General features: G+C 33.9%; 2 protein-coding genes across 2 annotated transcripts in view; both read right to left on the bottom strand.

Moving 5' to 3' along the window:
- Positions 1-609: 609 nt before the first annotated feature.
- LOC123530565 (sacsin-like) lies at positions 610-18,265 on the bottom strand. The gene is made up of 3 exons (XM_045311342.2): positions 15,815-18,265; positions 8,822-8,918; positions 610-8,560 (listed from the first exon to the last, which is right to left on the bottom strand). The coding sequence occupies exons 1-3, from the start codon at positions 18,023-18,025 to the stop codon at positions 8,367-8,369; spliced, it is 2,502 nt and encodes an 833-aa protein (XP_045167277.2). The 5' UTR covers positions 18,026-18,265; the 3' UTR covers positions 610-8,366.
- LOC123530100 (sacsin-like) overlaps positions 18,103-18,499 on the bottom strand; it is a 22,452-nt gene continuing 22,055 nt past the window's right edge. The window contains exon 7 of the mRNA XM_045310802.2: positions 18,103-18,219. Within this exon, the coding sequence (XP_045166737.2) occupies positions 18,103-18,219 (117 nt within the window). The remainder of the gene's footprint in view (positions 18,220-18,499) is intronic.

The following is an 18,499-nucleotide window of genomic DNA, read 5'->3' as shown; positions in this document are numbered from 1 at the left end:
TTTTTGCTACAAATGAAATTGGGGTGCTCACAGTAGAAACAAAACCTTATTGACGTTTGTTATTGTAAGTTTGGATCTCTCACAGAAAACTTGCGCCTAAAACTGGTAATCAATCTTGATTCCCTGGGGAAATTATATTTTTGTTTATTCTTAAGAGCATGTGCACTTACTGGTGGTGTGATGTGTTTTATTACACTTGCCTAATGATTAAAATTCTATAAAATAGGCCCGTCTGATACTATGTCAATTTCAGGTTATTTCCCTTCCAGGTTCGGGTATTTGTTACAAATATTTACCGGTGCTCTAGAATAATTAAGGTCGCATTTTCCCATCAAAGCTATATGTCCAACCCCTATGCATATAACCAGAATAAATGACAAAGACAAATGAGCCATGGTGCCAACCATTCGACAAAAAATGGACTAGATCATAATACAAACGCTCAAATCAGTGCTAAAGTCAATGCTAAAGAGTAAATAATTCGAAGCACACATTGAATAACTTTAAAGATATGAATAAAGTAGGACGTGGACGAAGATTTGTGGAAATGAGGTTTGATACCGACTGACTTATGTTCGTATTATTTACAAAGAATGATAAACACACATGAAAAAGTATTAATATGGTTTATTTCCATGTTTATCATAATTACCAAGGATCATCGAAGCAAGATGATAATTTTGGATTTGAATTTACATTGATTAAAACGTATACATAATTATATTCCAAATTGATACAGTTTATAATGCTTAATATTTCTAAAAGGCATTATACAATTTCTTACTAAATAATACATAAATGAAAAGTAAATTTCATTCCTATAATTTCTGCTTGCAAAACAAACTTTTTACCCAACGGAAACAAAAAGTGTTTCATAACAGTTAACATTTTACCAGTATAAATTTTTGGCATTTTGACAAAATGAAATTAAGTTCATAACAACAACAAATGTAAACTAAAAGATTTGAATTAATGACCTGTAAATGTTTAAACATATTATTTCTCAAGTAAGAAATATTTCGTTAATGTTATGGCGTAATAATATGAAATACGCGTTAATACAATTATGTTCAATATTGTAGTTTCAAGAAATCATTTGTTCAAAAGTTGAACTTATTTCAATCAAAACTACGCTAACATGTATTGAAAATAATTCAATTTGAATTCTTCTACGTGATGGTTAACACCAGTGTAAAGACATAACAAATCAAAATTCAATTTAAATCTTGATAATATAATCTAGAATAAGCTTATATATGAGGGAAAACAAAAGCATCATTCGAACAGGCGGAGATACAATTTTTAAGAAACACCCACAAATCTTCCTCATAATGAAATTTAGATATAAGAACACAGACACAAAATAGCAATGAAGATTTATATGTTTACAATATGTTTGCTGAAGCACGTGTGTTTTTAATAATACATATAAAATACTTTCCATATTTCTAAAAGATTTTCTTTCAACGTAATGAATATAGTTTTAACTTATTTTGTTAACTTGTGAAAGTTATATCCAATGTAATAAATAAGTGTAAAGCTAAGCATTGAACCATAAATATGATGTAAGACAGATAATCCCAAATATAATCTTAATTAAGTGGCCATCCAGGCAATAATCACGAGAAAGATCACATAAGTGTGTCATACTATACAGCGCCTACTTAAAACTAAAATAATATGGCAAGGTCTTTCGTGTATATTTATGATAATAGCGACAACTATCAAATGTTCATTAGATGCTTATATGGAGAAAATGCAACTTCATTACTAGACTGATAACTGGGCTTTGTCAAGCCATCAAACAGTAAGCATAAAACAGAGAGTAAATATAATATGATCAAGTAGTCTATGAAATGTGGAACATATCTGGCCGAGACGATAAACAACGCCAGCTGTTAAACAAAACAGAAATATATAAACATAAAAATACAACCTTATTTAGAGGTTTGCTTGACTGCAGTAACCATGTAAGTAAAATAATTTAATTAAAGGGAATTCCTGTAGTTTTTTATGCGCATCTTTCTGTGCAGCCGACACTTTCTATGGAAAACTGAAGTGAAGTCAACATTTGTTGAAACATGTGACAGACAAACTTAAATATGAGGACTCTTGAATGAAATAATATTATTGATAAGTTTTATCAGTAATCAAATGTTGATACTGGTTTATGTTGTATTGACAAGTATCATGTCTGACAGGTATCTTGCCATTTTTGTGGTTGTGTTTTCACATCGCATTTTAGTACAAAGACATTGTTGTTCATATAATGTAAGACAATATCACCTTTCAGATTATTTAGTATTCAATTATAGAAAGAATTAAGAATTTTTAAAACTTTTTTTAACTTCTAGCAGATATACATGTAATCAATTTGGTCCGGTTCGCGCCAATTTTCGTCCGAACAGGTATTGTATTCAAGCTGTCTTAACATAAAATTTAGCCTGGTGACCCATACATTTTTAGCTATTTTTAGCTATTTTTATGCTCACAATACAATTATTTATACACAAGAAAAACAGGAAAAAATTCTATGAAACAGTTTTTCAAAATTAAAAAAAATATTCTTCACTATGGGTATTTTTCATTGAAAAAAGTTCACAAAAGTGAATATGAAACAAGATTTTTTTTTTCATTTGTACCCATTATTGTAAGGATATAGTATTACAAATATGACTATGATATCAAATAAGTATATAATAAAATCTGTAAAAAGAATAAACCTTATTGTGCTGTCTTGATATATATTTTGGTTGTTATTGATAGAAAAAGCAGAAAATTATGAAAATGTTGAAAAATCGCTGGCAGTTTCAGCAACAGTGGGTGTATTCAAAACAATTTTTCACTAAAACAAGCCTGGTGACCCATTGTTTTTATTTGTTCATTGTTTTCAGCACAAATATTCCTATCATATATGTGAATTTGAAAAAAATCTATGAAAGCAAAAAATCTATAGGAATTCTCTTTAAGAATGAATAAAACACTAGAATAAAGTATAACGTCAGCAAGCATATACTGAACACTAAAATTTGGGTAAACCAAACAGCTGATAGCGTCTCCCTGCCATGACAGGAAACAGCTGGCTGTAAAAGAAAAAATATTTTATGGTGCTTTCCTGAGCCCAAAGTTAATCTGAAAGGTGTCCGGCTGATACTTAAATAACCTAATTATATGTGTATATTAGATTATTTGTAAGAAGGGAACCGTAGAATGCGGACCTATATTAGAATGCGAGTGCTGGTTTGTAGTCCCTAATGTAATATTGCACTTAAATTATTTCATATCATTTGATATAACATTCGTTTATATTAACAGCAACAGCCAACAAATGATTAGGAGCTTGTATAGAGAAAACTCAACTGTCTACATTACTCATTAATACATTGATAACTGAGCTTTGTTAAGGCTTTAATAAAATAATCATAAAATGATACCAAATCAAAACCGAGTAAATACTACAAAATCAAGTATGACAATGTTTGACATATCTGGTCGAGAAAATCCACCGGATTTGAAGTTTATCCTCGTGATAAACGACACAAAATGGCCAAACGAAGCATAAATATATCTTTTGTACACTAATACCAGCAGAAAAAACAACAATACATAGTATTTCGTGTACAATATACAAACAAAATGTGTAATATATTAAAAGAAGTTATGATAAAGTATATCACTACAACAAAAATATGAGAGCATTATATAAAACAATATAACCCATATTTTCAGAACGTTATTCGGAACATCTATCAAATGATATTTTTCTCATCGCTAAACATTATGTATGCAACAACTTTAAAGATAATATTTTATCTGTACTGGTTGTAGAATGGCAGGTTTTTGTTTGGACTAGAGTGGGAAAATGGAGAAAAAAATATATGCTTAACAAAAATATAATTTTCAGATATAAATTTACTTATATAGTAAGTATAACAATTTTATTAACAGCTTGACACCATTGCAGTTTCACAAACATTTCTCTTTAAACTTACTTTCAATGTATCATGCAAACACACACTTTTTATAAACAATATGCAACTCAAAACCGTCTTTCAAAATTTAACAAGATCAGCTATAACTAAATATGTACATTAAGAACACCTTGCATCTAATATTAATATAACAAAGTTAGATGTAAAGACAAAATGAGAACATTATCTTTATTATTACAAACAGTAGATATGTCTCATTTTCTGTCCAGTTCGCCAGAAGCGCGCATGTTGTAAGAATTACTTACAATGGACTTTGAAATTAGAAATAATAATGGCAAGTTGTAAAAGCCCATCCGTCACGAGTCTGAATCGGTATAGCATTTTAAGTATGTCTATACATCGATGGAGACAAGAGGAGACGTGCACCACATTGAATTTCCCTGTTTTGATCTTCCCCTAGTGTGAGCAATGATCGAGACTTATAAAACAATTCTGAGTGCCACAATACCGCGGACTACCTCCTTTTCATCCTTTACAATCATCCTATTTCCGGTATGTTGCCCTTTTTATGACCTATGATTAATTTTCATATTTTCCCAAATTATTTTGAAATTCTCCACTTAAAAATAACACTATTACAAAATAATACCGCGGTCTCAGCCTCGTGTCTTACTAACTCCTATTTCCCCGTATAGTCCCATTCTTTTATTATCTATGATGAAATTTCATATATTCATATTTCTCCTCTTACAAAATTACATTATTACAAAATATTTCTCACTAAGGAAATGCAGGGCACCTAGTCCCTCTCATCTCTTACTATCGCCGACCCCCCTTATGGTCTATGATAAGAAAAAATCATATTTATAAATTTCGCCCCTTACAAAATTACATTCTTACAAAATAATTTCAAGTCAAAGTTGGCAAGGGACACTAAACCCCGCTCTTTTCATGTCAAAGTTGTTAATATGTTTTGAAAGTTTGATGACTTTGAAAAATATCAAATTAATTCATAGCCTATCCATGAAGCTTTAAATATATTTATGCTAACTGTTATCTGTATATATTAAACTAAAAACTAAAAACAATAACACAATAAGATTGTGTGTAATTAGGTATGATTTATTCACACTAGTATATCCCAAAGACATGGTAATTAGTTTTGAACTGATCATTTTATTTCCTGTGCAAATCGTTCCCGTTAAAAAAAATCATCCCTTTTTTCAAATTTACACGTTGCTAATATATTATATAAGACATCGCGTAAGTTACATAAAACACGCCAACAAATGGACTTAAAACTACAAAATTTAATGTAAATTTAAAAGTTCATTAGTATGACTGGAAAAAATGACGAAAATCCCATGATGCTGAATATATATAAATAGAATATCAAGTTCAAAATACAGGTTCTTATTACAAAAAAGTAAGTAATGGTAAATACATTCGTATATACCTACACAAGATACCTTATTTTACTAACATCTGTATGCAATCTTATTTACAAAACATGTAATTCAATAGAAAAAGTAGAAACTTCACAGGTCGCTAAACACGACAAAAACGAAAATGGTGCAGGCTCGGTTTGATTGAGCCTGTTCATGGACGGTAGTGGAAATGCATGCTACCGTCCACGCCCTCTAGCCCTGGGTTGAGCAGAATTCAACATTTACACATGCTAAAAGTACAAAAAGCAATTTAGAGACATCCGCATATGTCTTTAAAACGCATATCACGGGCTTATCGCAAAACGGTTGTAACTTCTTCTTTATTTCATATAAGTTACAACCGTTTTGCGCTAAGCCCGCGATATCTGAAACCACGGTTTAGTAGTATATAATTTTAAATTCAAACTATGAACTGCAGCTCCAAAAATGTGTCCAAACCATGATATGTCAACAAACTAAATATATTTGCACATACATTAAACATTGATAATATGAAAGATGTAGCAAGTTTATTCAATACTTTCATTTTAAACATTTGAAAAGTGTCTCCAAAATTTGACATTGATAAAATTTAGGCAATTCCTCATTCCCAAAACAAAAGGCGTCGTCTTTTTTCCGATATTTGACGATATATCGTTCCCATTTTCTTTCTCATTAAATATGTAAGCCAAACTAATGAAATACCAATACAATCATAAATCACTGTATATACGGGTGTATATGAAATCAGTCCAATATGGCTTTACGGAATTTTTTATGCCGACAAAAATGGATGAAAATACGAATAGTTAAAAAGATGATCCTGTTGATCATATCATCCATCGACTAGTGAAGTTGACGCTTCAATCCATTCTGCAAAGTCGGGTGTAAAAATAAAAAGGAATCATTTAAACTTTACGACGAAGTGACAAGAGATAAAACTGCAAACCCTGACCGACTTTCCGACAGTTACTTCTACATATGCCGTCATTTTGGTTTTCACATGCATATCAAAATTTACTACTGCTGCATTTATCAAAACCTTATTGGATTTATTTAATAAGTATGTACATTATATATCTAAATGAAACTGATTATACATACATGCGTATCTCGTGGAGAAGCCTTGTAGCTGACTACCAATGAGAACTACAAACATCCGCGTTTTCCCGGTAGGTGGTAGTTTTGCGACTACAAAATTTTGCGAAGACACACCGATTTCGAAAGTCGTTAACTTAAATAGCGCGAAACCAGTTCTTGATTTACAGATTGTTTTAGTGATACATTTAGGATAAAACTACCTACACAAGTAACTAATAAAACGTACAAATGAATAAAAACAATTCTAACAATTCCTTATGATTTAAGTGTTTCTACACTTGTAAAACACATGCTCCTTTACAAGTCATGTATATAAAAGAGCATACACAACTGCTATATATACACGTTCCTTCACTAGTAAATTGAATATAAATAAACATATAATTGCTCCTTATATACATGTTCATACAAAATTACATGAATAAAATACACATGCAGATGCTTCTAGTACATGTTCGTATATGTGAACAATTTCTATTTATACACACGTTTCTAAAAGACTTATGAATAAACATATATATAATTGCTATTTATAACACGTTTCCTATAAAAGTCTATAAACAAAATGCACAACACTTGGTGGTTATATACAAGACAGCTGAATAAAATACATACTAGTATACAATAGCCTTTTATAAACATGCTTAATAAAACTTATTTGAATAAAGATACAGATACAAGTGATTCTTATATACATGTTCCTATAACAATCATGAATGAAAATATAAATACAAGTGTTGCAGGCTCCATAACCTCAGATCCCCTCTCTAAATTTCACATCCACTGTTCTCTCGTTTAGGACAAGCCCATTATTTTAACTGCAGACATGCGTCGATTTTCATAGAATTGCTACTGTTTATCATTGAAGTTCAATGTACACCGCCGTATGAAGCCACCTACGGTGTTTAAATTTCGGTACTTGTAAGATGTGTAAATGTTGAGTTCTGCTCAACTTGGGGCTGGTTTCAACTACCGCCCAACAACTGGTTCAGTCAAACTGAGCCTGCAATATTTACATATATGTCGTATTGGGCGACTGATGGTTTTCCATTTTTTCTATTTATATACATGTTCCTATAAAAGTCATATGAATAAAGATAGATATACAAATGATATTTAGATATTTTTCCTACACAAGTCATATGAATAAAACTACATATACAACTGCTTTTTATATACAGGCTCCTACAAAAGTCTTAAGAATAAAGATACACATACAAGTGCTTCTTATATACATGTCCCTATAAAAGTTATTTGCCTATAGATATATATATATATATACAGTTGCTTGTTATATACATTTCCTACACAAATTATATAAATAACAAAACAGATAAAATTGCTTTTTTTATACACATGCTCTTATAAATGTCTTATGAATAAAGATATACATACATGTGCAACTTACATACATGCACCTATAAATGTTTAATAAATAAAGATACATATAAAAATGCTTTTTATAAACATGTTCCTACACAATTGGACAAAAATACCAACAAACACTGCTAATACAATACTACTTTTAAAGTCAAATGGACAAAGCCAGTCCTATAATTACTATTAATATACAAATGCATATACTCCTATTTAACTCAAGAGAAGAAAACATGTCCACAGTTTTACCTGTTTATAGCTCAAATGAAGAAAAACACACACAAATGACTAATAATGCGTGTGCCCTATTACTGTGAATAAAAATTCAAATAACAAACATAAAAATTTATCTATTTCCATCTCCGCGCAAATAAGCATGATTTGAAGTACATCGATACTGGAGGTATAAAACACATTAAAATAATAATTTTCCTTTTTTTGCGCTATATTCAATGTTATTGATTAGATATAAAATTAACAATTACTCCTGCACCCTTCCACATTTACGGCGTATATAAATGTAAAGTATTTATCTGATGTAATTGCTCTGAACAGTGTCTATTATTTGTTTAGCAACTGATACAACTGTCTCAGCTATTTGTCTGTTGAATGCTTCTTCAGGCACTCGTTGTCCACAAAATGCGTCTGGATATCTCATTCTCGTATGTTCCCCTGTCAAACTGGTCAAACTTCTTGCTAGAGATTCTATACCTGACCCAAGTCCTACAACACATATGTAAGTATTAAACAGAAAAAAAATCGTACAGTTTACTCAGTAAGGAGGGATCAACCATATCATCCACATAAAGAAACTGTATTTGAAAAATACATGTAAAACAGACGGGGATGCCAATTAACAAGTACGTTTAGTTATGTGAAAGTATTATACAAGCTTACAGTGTCTTTGTTTTGGAGAAAAAAAACGAATCACGGTTACTGCTATGTACTGGCGACTGTTTTTCTATAATACAGAAATATACTTACCAGAAGCGATGCTATTCAAATTGTGACTGTATCTAACTGTATGTATTTTGTTGGCATCCTTGGCGTACCATGCGGCTTTCATAGATTTTTCAGCAGCCTTTGTCAAAAATAAACTTTTTTTTGACTATCCAGATAAGGGGATAACTTTTACACAAGCTAATTAATTAGAAATTGTAGTTAAGCCGAGAAGGCATACACAGATGAAGTGATCTGTAATTTTATGTCTCAAAAAAGTGTTGTAACAAAGTTTTGTACAGTCAACAAAACAAGAGCTCGTAGAACACAAAATGATAACATTTACTTATTGTATTACAAATATGTAACATGTATTTCTACAAAAATTAAAGCGACGACTCATTTCGAAATTTTTGTCAAATCTTTTGTATTTAACAAACAAAGTACCCTCATGTTTACATGCATGCAATTGTCAAGAATAAGGTAAACAGGAATGTGTTCAGTGAGTTCTCGGCATAATTTATCTATAAACAAGAGGGTCATAATGACCCTGGATCGCTCACCTGAGTAATGTGAGCTACATTGACTAGTGTAAGAGATCAGATAAGAAAGTCAAATGTATGTAAGCACTGAAATATTTTCCCAGTGGTGAGAACATGTTTCAAATCTCAAACTGATGCTGTAATATTAAGAAAGTAGGCCGGTCTGTAGGTCACCGTTATGGTCACTGAAAGTCAGTTTTAAGATCGATGTGCAAAACTGTACCTGTCATCCAAATTTCATAAGGTAATCACAATTAAACAGTCTCGGAAATACGATCTGATAATTTTTGAAGTATTTTTTCCTGTATTACTCATATAACAAGTGACCCCCGGGGCAGTGCCTCTTTTCACTCCAGTGGAATTATTTGAACAATCTTGTTAAAGGTCCACTACACAATGCTACATACCAAATATTAAAGGTCTATGCCTTGAATTTAGACAAGAATATTTTTAAAGATTTTCCCTATAGTCTATGTAAAACTTGGGACACCCAGAACAAGGCCTCTTAACCCTAAGGAAATAATTTGAACAATCTTGGTGGAGGACCACAAGGCAATGCTACATACCAAATTTCAAAATCCTAGGTCTTGTGGTTTCAGACTTTATAAGTCTATGTAAAACTTGGGACCCCGGGGCGGGGATTCTTTTCACCCAAGGGGAATAATTTGAACAATTATCATAGAAGACTATTAGATGATGTCGCATGCCAAATATCAAAGCCTTGCGGATTTGGACATGAATATTTCAAACATTTTTCTTTCAGTTGCCATGACAACCAGAGTTCTGTGTGGAATTCAATTCTTTGAATAAATTCAAAGGGGATCACCCAAGAATCATTCCTGTGAAGTTTGGTGAAATCTGTCGAGTGGTGTTCAAGAAAAAGACTTTTTCTTAGAAAATGTTGACGGACGCACGACGGACGACGCACGACGGACGACGGACATTGAGCGGTCACAAAGCTTATCATGAGCCTTTGGCTCAGGAGAGTTAAAACAATAATCTGAAATATATGACGAAAAGTTATTTGATACCCTGGTCTTGAAGCAATGAAAACAAATGAATGAAGTATTGCTATGTAATACAAAGTCCCCTACTGGAAGGCAACTAATTTTCTCTAAATTGCAGGATAACATACTGATCAGATATCTGTCAATGATGTATAAACAATATTGTATTACTTAGACACTATGTTATAACACAAAGTTTGGATTTAAATTTGCATATATAAAAAAACTACAGATGCTGACTGCTTATAATATCTATAAATATAAAAATGTATTTGATTTCATTCTTTGATAACAGTCCAATTTGAAACTGGAGGGAAAATATGAGAAAAAATGTATGAAATCATCAAATTAAAGGGTAGTTATTCGGAAGAAAATACAGTTACATTTTTAATTGAGTCTATATGACACATGAGCTTACATCTAAATATTTTAAAGACTGAACAGAAAAAGATCAACATTGACTTATGACCTTCAGATGTAACCTTGACCTTTGAGTTATGGATCGGGGTATTGGGGGGAACATTTGTGTCAAGTAATATTAAAATCTCCAACTGGATAACAGAGCCGTGGACCAGACAGGAGAAAGAAACCCTATTTACCTTTGACCTCCGAATGTGATCTTTACCTCCAGTAAGGGATAAGAGTGTTGCGTAAGACAAGTTGTCTCATTATGGGAAACATTTGTGCCAAGTAATATTAAAATCCCTTAATGGATGACAGAGTTATTGACCGAACAGGAAAATGAAAGTTTATTTTTGACATCCAATTGTCAACTTGACCTTTGAGATAGGGGTCTCGGTGTTGCACACAACATGTTGTCTTATTAAGGGTTACATTTATGCCAAATAATATTAAAATACTTTTATAGATTGTCGAGTTACAGACCGTAAAAGAATTAAGTCCTGTTGGCCTTGGACCTCATAAAGTGACCTTGACATTTAACATAGTGGTCTGGATGTTGTGTTGTGCACACACATTGTCTTATTATGGGGTACATATGTGCCTAGTAATATTTAAATCGCTTCATAGATTTTTGAGTTACAGCCTGTACAAGTAAAAGTCCTGACAAGTGCGACCGCGACCTTTGAGCTAGGGTCCGGTTTTTGTACAAGACACGTCGTCTCATCCAAGAGAACATTTGTACCAACTAATATGCAAATCCTGTTTTGCATGACAAAGTCATAGACTGGACAGGAAAAATATCCATAGACTTCTGTTTTTCAAGTGTGACATTGACCTTCAAGCATGGGTTCTGTGTGTTGCGCATGACATGTCGTCTGACTATGGGGGCATATATGCCAAGTAAAATTGTAATTTCTTGACGGATGACAGAGTTCTGGATCGGACACGAAACAGATCCTGTTCGTGCTATATTAACATTTGACTGCCACGTGTGACCTTGGCCTTTAAGCTCATATTATTACGGGGAGCATTTGTGCCACGTAATATCAAAATCCCTTCAATGATTGTTGAGTTCCAGACCGGACAGGAAAAAAGCCGTGTTTACTTTTGACCTCCAAGTGTGACTTTTAGCTTTGAGCCAGGGGTCCAGGTTTTGCACATAACATATCGTCTCCAAGTATTATTAAAATCCCTGATGAATGAATTAGTTTTATGGACCGGACACGAATTTGCTAGCTTAGGTGGCTATAAGGACAGTAGGTAATTGTACTTTTTCTTTGATGTCATTCATTCCGTAATCTTTAATGTGGCTATTTCTAGTTTAGTTGGCTATAAGAACAATGGAGAGAAAAAAAAGATTAGTCACATAAATACCCATATGTCGGATCGTCCGGACGGACGGACGGAATGACAGAGACGGAAAGCGCAATCATACAGTCCCCGAATTTTTTTTTGTGTGTGTTTGTGGTGTGCACGTCTGCGTGCTGTGGGGTTCGTTTTGGGGAGGCTGCGATTTTGGTGCGTGGCATTCCCTGTTTGATATTTGTCTTTGTTGTTTTCAAGCAGTAGGGGACTAATAAGCTTTGTAGACAGAAAATAACTACATAGAATTTGTATCATGACTATAGCATCATTTTGTATTTTAGGATCATTTCTGTTTTTTAAATACTGTGATATTTTGATATCCGTCTAGCTGTGTTACCCTGTGATACATTACAAATTGAAAAAGAAATAAAGTATTTTTCGATTTTCGCAACTAGAATTAAGCAAATCCCTTACCAAAAGAATACTGAAAACTTATTTGAAAATAGTTAATTTCTTGATTCGCATTTTTTTTGAAAATATCCATTTCAACAATTTCACAATGGTATCATCAACGACTGGTCACAAGATCCGTGCAGTCAAAAGTAGCAAAATGTTAATAAAGTTCATGTAATTTCTAATAAATCTTTGGCAAACGTTAATTCATCCCAAGGACACGGTATTTGCTATCTGATACTATGCTGGGAAACATTCGTGAAACAAGAGCTGTCTCCATAGGATGACACATGCCCCCGATGGCACTTTGAATGAATAGTTATGGCCGATGTTAGAGTTTAGGACCTTTGACCTACGGACCTGGGTCTTGCGCGCGACACGTCGTCTTACTGTGGTACACATTCATGCCCAATAATTTTAAAATCCATGCATGAATGACAAAGATATGGACCGGACACGCCCATCAATGCACTATCATGAAATATGACATTTAACGTGTAAGTGTGACCTTGACCTTAGAGCTGCGGTCCTGGGTCTTGCGCGCGACACGTCGTCTTACTGTGGTACACATTCATGCCAAGTTATTTGAAAATCCATCCATGGATGACAAAGATATGGACCGGACACGAATGCACTATCATGAAAAATGACCTTTAACGTCTAAGTGTGACCTTGACCTTTGAGCTACGGACCTGGGTCTTGCGCGCGACACGTCGTCTTACTGTGGAACACATTCATGCCAAGTTATTTGAAAATCCATCCATGGATGACAAAGATATGGACCGGACACGAAAATTGCGGACAGACCGACAGACCGACAGACAGACCGACAGACGGTTCAAAAACTATATACCTCCCTTCGGGGGCATAAAAAGACAAAACAATTTTTATTACTTTTTACGAAAACGTAAACAGTAGTTAAAACAAATATATTTGAATCATGTAATACTTGTAAATTGTAACTCATTAAAATTGTTTCATAACAATTAAGTGCGACATTCCAGTTTCGATTATCTCAGCAGGATGCATTTGCTTCTAAAGCGACGTTATTTTATGTTGTTTTTTTTTTTTCGAACTTTTTTTTATTTAAAGTGTGTGTGTGTGTGTGTGTGTGTGTGTGTGTGTGTGTGTTTTTTTGTTTTTTTTTATCTACAAATCCATAAGGTGCATGATAACTGTGCCTTTGGGTGTATTAATCCCATTCGAGACCACGTTAAAATAATTAATTTTGCACATGCAACTCACGGCTCAGGCTCTGTAATTTTCTAGTACCAAGTGTGTGTAAATGTATTACATGAAGCCGATGACTGGATGTTATAAAACTGAAAAAAATATGTTTGTAGTATGATATACAAATAAGGAGATACCATGTATGTGTTGTTTGTGCGGTCGTAAATGTCTACGTCTACACCTGAAATATGTTTTTTTTTAATTTTGCTTTTTTTCTATCATGGTACCTAAGGTGAGAATTAAGTTTTGCGCTGTATGAACTATTTCGTTGAAAATAAAATACGATTGAGTAGGATATAGGCAGGGTACAGTATAACATCTGACGGGCTGACGATTATTACCATCATCCTTAACGGGGATAAGTGCCTTCTTTGTTCAAAATTTTTATACTGCTTTGTTAATTAGGAATGACAATCGGCCTTCATGTTTCTGCATATAAACAATAACTGCTATTTGATTATTAATAATTGGTCGTATTTATGTGCAGTATGAAAAATCATTAATCATATTTTGGTGGTAGATGTTCAACAGGAATCGGTGTAGGCTAAGTAACAGGTAAATGATAAACGTTGTTTACATGTATGAATGTATAAATTCTGATTTGCAGGTTAAATGTACTGAAAATGTTCACCGTCCATCACCACAAAAGTACCGTTATTCATGTCTACTGTTTAATCATTTACGAATATTCGTATCCGATTCCCGTTTTCCACTGTTGCTATGTTATGCTATATCAATATGGATGATTCGACAGATAATCTAGTAATTTGAAAAAGTAATTGTTAGAATATTTCTACGACTCTAATGTTTGCGCCTCTGACATAACCGATATAAAAAAAAGATTACACGTTTACTGAAATATGTATAGGTATAGTTAGAGAAGTTAGAACAAGGGGACCAAGATGGCCCAAGGTCGCTCCCCTGAATAACACACCATAACAGTGTAGACAAATATTCATGGAGACAAATATTCTGACCAATTTTCATTAAGAATGGACCAAAAATGTGGCCTAGAGAAGTCCGCAAGTACAGATGGCCGTAGGTCGCTCACCTGAGTAATACACTATAACAGTGTAAACATATTTGACCTAGTGATTTAATGGAGACTAATAGTATGATCAATTTTCATTAAGATTAGACAAAAATGTGGCCTCTTGAGTGTAAACAAGCATCTTCCTTTAATTTGACCTAGTCACCTAGTTTTTAACCCCACATGACACAGATTAAACCTCATCCAAGATTCATGAAAACAGACTGCCAAAGATTCGGGGTGATATTTTCGAAATTGTGGCCCCTATAGTGTAAACAAGCTTTTTCTTTTATTTGACCCCACGTGACCCAGATTCTAACCAAGTGTCAAGTACATCAAATGAAAAATGCAGCCCCTATTGCATACACAATGTTTTTCTTTGATTTGACCAGGTGACCTAGTTTTTAACCCCAGATAACTCAGATTCAAACTTGACCTATATTTCAGCAAGACAATCATTCTGATCAAATTTCATGAATATCCAGTCAAAAATGCAGCCCTTATTGCACACACGGAGTTTTTTCTTTGATTTGACAGGGTGACATAGTTTTAAACGCAGATGACCCATTTTTGAACTTGACGTAGAAGTTATCAAGACAAACATTCTGACCAAAACTCATGCGTTTCAAACTTAAACTGAGGACTCTAGAGTGTTAACAATATTTTTCTTTGATCTGTCCTACTGATCTAAATTTTGACCCAACATGACCCAGTTTCAAATTAGTCCTAGAAATCATCAAGGCAAACATTTTGAACAAGTTTCATAAAGATTATATAACAACTGTGGCCTCTATAGTGTTAATAAGGCAAATGTTGACGGACGACGGACGAAGCACGACGCACGACGACGGACGCCGGACAATGCCCGGTCACAATAGCTCACCTTGAGCACTTCGTGCTCAGATGAGCTAAAAATCCACAAGTACAGTAAGCTAAATCTTGCATCCTATTAGTTCGGTTCTTTTATCTATTTTATCAACATTTTGTCCAATATAATGGAGGAAACGATCTAATGATCACAAGTTTCACATACATGCACTATCAAAATATAATAAACTCATTGGTATACCTGATGTGCCATGTAGCAGACCCAGTTGAACGAATTATTCGGTTTTCTTTGCAGAGATAATGTGCTGTTGTCCAAATCAGATTTCGCTTGTTTCAGCCAACGCCGTGCCTCTGCATGGTAATGGAAGGGCTTTGATTCTGGTTCTGCAAAGAAAGTTCCTCTAGCGTTCCAACCGCCATCAAATTCATCGTAGGACCTATTTCTGTAACGTTGCTCATGATATTGTCTTCCCGTTTCATGCCTTTCCCAAAAACGCCCAAACCACGAAGAAGACCAGAAATCTTCAGACGATCTAGAATCGGAATTTCTGTCACTTGATCGACCGCTTTCATCCTCGTCGGTATCAATTAGATTTAAGCCATTTTCTAGGCGACGAATACACTGTTGTATATACTGAAAAACCTTAGTGCAAAATAATTCGTTGCCGTGGTTTTTATCAGGATGCCACATTAGTAGCAGTCGTTTAACAATTTTTCTTTTCTGTACCTCTGGTTGCTTCCAGGCTTTCTGCAGGCATAATTTGATTTCGCTAAATGTTGCTTTTAAAGACTGCGACTTCAAATGATCTTTTACCTCGTCCTCCGGTTTGTTTCGAACATAAATCATAAGTTGCGTTTCAACATCAAGTTCCTTCTTTTCACTATGTTTCTTCTTTTCAGTTTGTTTTATCTTTTTGCGAATAAATTTAAAAAGCTGATAAGCCTTTACTATGTGTAGATTTTCGGTTCCATCATCTATTTCATACTCTTGGAAAAGTGGAATCTTAACATCGGAGTCTACTTGTCTGACTACATGCACAAAGATATATGTAGGATCTAAATCCGTTTCAATATCTTCAGCTGTATCTCCCTCAGTGTAATCATCAAAGGCTGGATCCTCTATTTCCAGAGCTACAAATTTGTATTCATATTCATGTATCTCGCCATAACTGTTATCAAGGAAAGGATATAACTCTTTTGGGACAAACGTCCCTGGCTTCGGATAAGAAACCGCCTCTTGTATATCGACAGGTGAACCGTATTCTTCAATTTTCTCTTTGCTGAGGTACCAACCTATTCGGTCTGGCGAATCCTTCATACCAATGATTTCTCTAAGGCGCATAAGATTTTGGTCTTTGAGACATTTATCAACAATGCCGTTTAGATGTACTGTGAGTTTCGTTTTTACATCTTCAAACCATGTGTCATCTATAGAATCAAAGAAAACACAAATGTTGTTTTCATTTTGTTCCAGATGTACATTTCTTGCTTCATTAGTATTTTCAACAAGCTGTTCATTCAATAGTATCCCATTTTCTACAGGTCTTATTGCAAGTAATGTCTCTATACCAGTAGCATGTCGAAATGTTATGTTCCCCAAGTGATTAACTAAACGCACCTCTTCTGTGGATGTCCACATTCGGCCTTCAGTCCTCCATGAATGTCTTATCAGCCGAAGAAATCCGTGAATGAATCGGCTAGAATGAATAAAATAGTCAAGTTGTCGAGAAACTCTGCCATCTTTAAACACAATATTTTCTAGTACTACATGCTCTCGTACAATGTCTGTCAACAGGTATGGTCTGTTTCTAATAGGCAAAAGTTGCAAACCGTCTATACAGTTTTCCTTTTTTAAGTTTTGTCCTTGCAATTTTTCAAATCCTATAAGAAACAAACATGGTAAATTTGAAGCCTTCTCAAGCTGCTTCTGAAAATATGGATTATTCTTTACAATGAGATTTCTAGCATCTTCCAACGTAAAATTCTCACTTAGCATAAATGTGTGATTTTTGTTAATGTTTGCTTCATGCGGTTGTTGAGTGAGAAATTTAAAAAAGTATACCATTGCCTTTATAGCATCAGATTTTTCTTGTGGAAGGAGGAGACTTGAGGAACGACACACTTTACTGAGTGAAAACAAGACGGATGCATAAGCATCACAAGACACTTCTTTCATAGCTCCAAGTAAAAGAAATAATTGTTTATACTGTATGTAAATATCTGGGCACTTGTTCAGAAATGGGTGTATTTCTTCCTCGTCCCTACAGTTGATAACTATCGTTGACGCTAAAACCATTTGTTTAATTTCAGGAATGTAAATTATCGGATATTTTTCAAGTTGTCTTCCTTTAGTTTTATCTAGTTCCCCACAATTTACATATGTGTATAAATCTTCATATATCTCTTTCATTACTGACTGCAATATGTTTTGGGCAATTTCGTTTTGCTTCATCAGCCTTTCGTGTACAGCTATTCCGACGTTAGTACAATGTTGCAAAAGTAATGTTAGATCAGGCTTCCTGCTGATTTTCAACTTCTCAATAATTTTGTTCTGATCAGATCTATGTTGTTGAGTTGGGTCAGCATTCTTTGGAAGAATATTCGAAACTGTCCAGCACGTTTTTGTTGACACAGATAATACAGATCCTTCAAAACAAATAAGTTTCTGACAATTGAAACTTTTGTAAATATTCGAAAGCGTTTCATCTGTGACGTTTGGTGCAATGAACTTTATTTTTGCAAGCTCGTCGAACCCTTCCGAGTTAAAAAAGTTACTATTCATCAGGAACAAGTTCTCCAACAGAAGATCAGACATGTCTTTCACGTTCTGCGTTAAGCCTTCAACGTTACCTTTGGCTTCTATATGTCTTGCAAAACGCACAAACAATGTTTTTGTCATATTTGTTTGCAACCCCAATAATCGAAA

The sequence above is a fragment of the Mercenaria mercenaria genome, chromosome 13 (assembly GCF_021730395.1).
Source record: "Mercenaria mercenaria strain notata chromosome 13, MADL_Memer_1, whole genome shotgun sequence".
NCBI classification, from domain to species: Eukaryota; Metazoa; Mollusca; class Bivalvia; order Venerida; family Veneridae; genus Mercenaria; species Mercenaria mercenaria.
The sequence above is the reverse complement of the archived record's forward strand: the minus strand, read 5'-3'. Positions and strand labels throughout refer to the sequence as shown.

Bases quoted from the DNA above. Each gene is read 5' to 3' on its own strand.
- LOC123530565 (XM_045311342.2), bottom strand. From the start codon at position 18,025: ATGAAGCAAAACGAAATTGCCCAAAACATATTGCAGTCAGTAATGAAA. The intron at 8,919-15,814 runs GTATACCAATGA...TTTTTGACAAAG, and splicing joins TCTGCTACATGGCACATCAG to GCTGCTGAAAAATCTATGAA. The intron at 8,561-8,821 runs GTAAGTATATTT...TATGTGTTGTAG, and splicing joins TTTGAATAGCATCGCTTCTG to GACTTGGGTCAGGTATAGAA.